The sequence below is a fragment of the Pelophylax lessonae genome (genome assembly GCF_965119305.1).
Source record: "Pelophylax lessonae genome assembly, chromosome: 5".
Classification (NCBI taxonomy): domain Eukaryota; kingdom Metazoa; phylum Chordata; class Amphibia; order Anura; family Ranidae; genus Pelophylax; species Pelophylax lessonae.
In genome coordinates, this window is record NC_138772.1 from 267,515,504 (window position 1) to 267,517,683 (window position 2,180).

At 47.0% G+C, this 2,180-nt stretch overlaps 1 protein-coding gene across 1 annotated transcript; it reads left to right on the forward strand.

Annotated features, from left to right (window-relative positions):
* Positions 1-738: 738 nt before the first annotated feature.
* On the forward strand, positions 739-1,494 carry LOC309556291 (uncharacterized protein; the record flags this gene model as incomplete). The annotated part of the gene is made up of 1 exon (XM_082258729.1): positions 739-1,494. One exon carries the CDS (start codon positions 739-741, stop codon positions 1,492-1,494), a length of 756 nt encoding a protein of 251 aa, XP_082114855.1.
* Positions 1,495-2,180: the final 686 nt, after the last annotated feature.

The window sequence follows — 2,180 nt, forward strand, 5'->3', positions numbered from 1 at the left end:
CCCAAAATAACCACAATGCAATGTGTCGATGCCATTTTGGTGGGAGAGAGAGAGAGGAGAGAGCATTTTCAGATCAGCTGAGAGTGTTTCTTGTATTTTCGGAGTATTTTTTGCATTTCTGAGTCATGGATCCTGTTATGCAGAAGGTTGATGAGGGGATCCTGCTCATCATCTTGAGAAGGATGCGTAGAAGGAGACAGTTGGAGGAGGAGAATGAGAGGAGCAGACGGCGAAGGTTCTGGGTGCATCCTGTCATGTCGCAGCGTCTGTCCGTGGGGTACTTTACCACCATGTACACCCAACTCCGTATGTATCCGGACAAGTGGTACAACTTCTCACGTATGTCCGTTCCGCTTTTCGATGACCTGCTGGAGATGCTCAGGCCAAGGCTATCCCGGATGGACACGAACATGCGAAGCAGTGTGTCACCGGAGGAAAGGCTGCTTGTTACACTTCGGTAAGTGAAATACTTTGTTGGTGTTTTGTATAGGGTTAGTACTTGGGTTAAGAGGGTTAGGTGGTGAGGTCCTAGTTAAAACATATTTTCAATGTATTTTTGAAAGATAGATATATTCTTTTATGTAATATGTAATAATTTTTTCTTTTTATTTTAGGTTTCTTGCTACTGGCCAAAGCTTTGTCTCCTTACACCACTATTTTCTGCTAGGTGTCTCCACGGTGGCCAAAATTGTTAAGGAGACATGTGCGGCAATATGGAAGGAGTTGAAGGAGGTGGTCATGCCGGAGCCGACTGAAGAGATGTGGGAAGCAGTTGTCGATGAGTTTTGGGAGAAAACTCAGTTCCCCAACTGTATCGGTGCCCTTGATGGAAAACACATCAGGGTGAAGAAGCCCCCCCATTCTGGCTCTGCATACTTTAACTACAAGAAATATTTTTCTGTGGTACTCCTGGCATTGTCTGATGCCCATCTTCAATTCCTTGCTGTTGATGTAGGAGCATATGGCAGCCAGGGTGATGCCCGCATCTTTCGAGAATCGGCCTTTGGACGTCGGCTACACGAAGGACGACTCAACATACCAACAAGCAGGCCGCTACCGTGTACTGAGGAACCAAGCTTGCCATTGGTCATGGTGGCCGACGAAGCATTTGGACTGGCAGAAAATCTGATGAGGCCATACAGTGGCTATGGACTGAGTCACACCAAACGTATATTCAATTATCGGCTGAGCCGTGCTCGTCGTGTTGTGGAGTGTGCGTTTGGTGTGTGCTCAGCAAAATGGAGGGTTTTGCTGTCATGTATGCAACTGGATGTTGACAATGCCACCAAGGTTGTCCTGGCCTGCTGTGTTTTGCACAATTTCCTAAGGAGAAGCGACAGGAGCAGCGTTGAACCAGAGCCACGTAGCCCCATGCACCGCGTGCAGTTTATGGACTTGCGAACAACAGCACGAGTCATGACCATCAGAGATAAGTTTGCGGATTTCTTTGTCTCGCCTGATGGGGAAGTGGCATGGCAGGATAATTTTGTCTAAAATCATTCATCTTGTAAACTTTGTGATATCTTCACATACAGCTTTTATTAAACATTTATGTCAGTTCTTTTGATGTCTATCATTCTTCCATTGTTCCAGTTCAATGTTGCATGTGGCAAGTGTGTGCCAGCCCTGGTCTGTGCATACACTTGCCACATGCAGAAGAAGGAGGGGGGTTTCCTTCTGAATGTGGCAAGTGTGTGCCAGCCCTGGTCTGTGCATACACTTGCCACATGCAGAAGAAGGAGGGGGGTTTCCTTCTGCATGTGGCAAGTGTGTGCAAGCCCTGGTCTGTGCATACACTTGCCACATGCAGAAGAAGGAGGGGGGTTTCCTTCTGCCTGTGGCAAGTGTGTGCCAGCCCTTACCGGCCTGTGCAGATGTACTTCTTTTACAACATACAATTTAAAAAAAAAAAGAGGCAAAATATCATTTCAACAAAAGGCTTTTATTCAATAAACGCAAAAAAAAAAAAAATCACAAATGCTGGTAGGTGTATCCTGACTGATCGCCATGACTTGACCGCGGTGACTTCGCACGTGGGTAGCTGATGTCAGGATGCGAGTGGGTGTCTTGGGCCTGTCGTTCTTGTGCAACCTCATGGTGGTAAGGGGGTCCAGGTAAGTTTTGTGGTGGGTAATGGGTAGGTGGTTGGGAGAAATCAATGGAGGAGTGGGGTGGGAAAT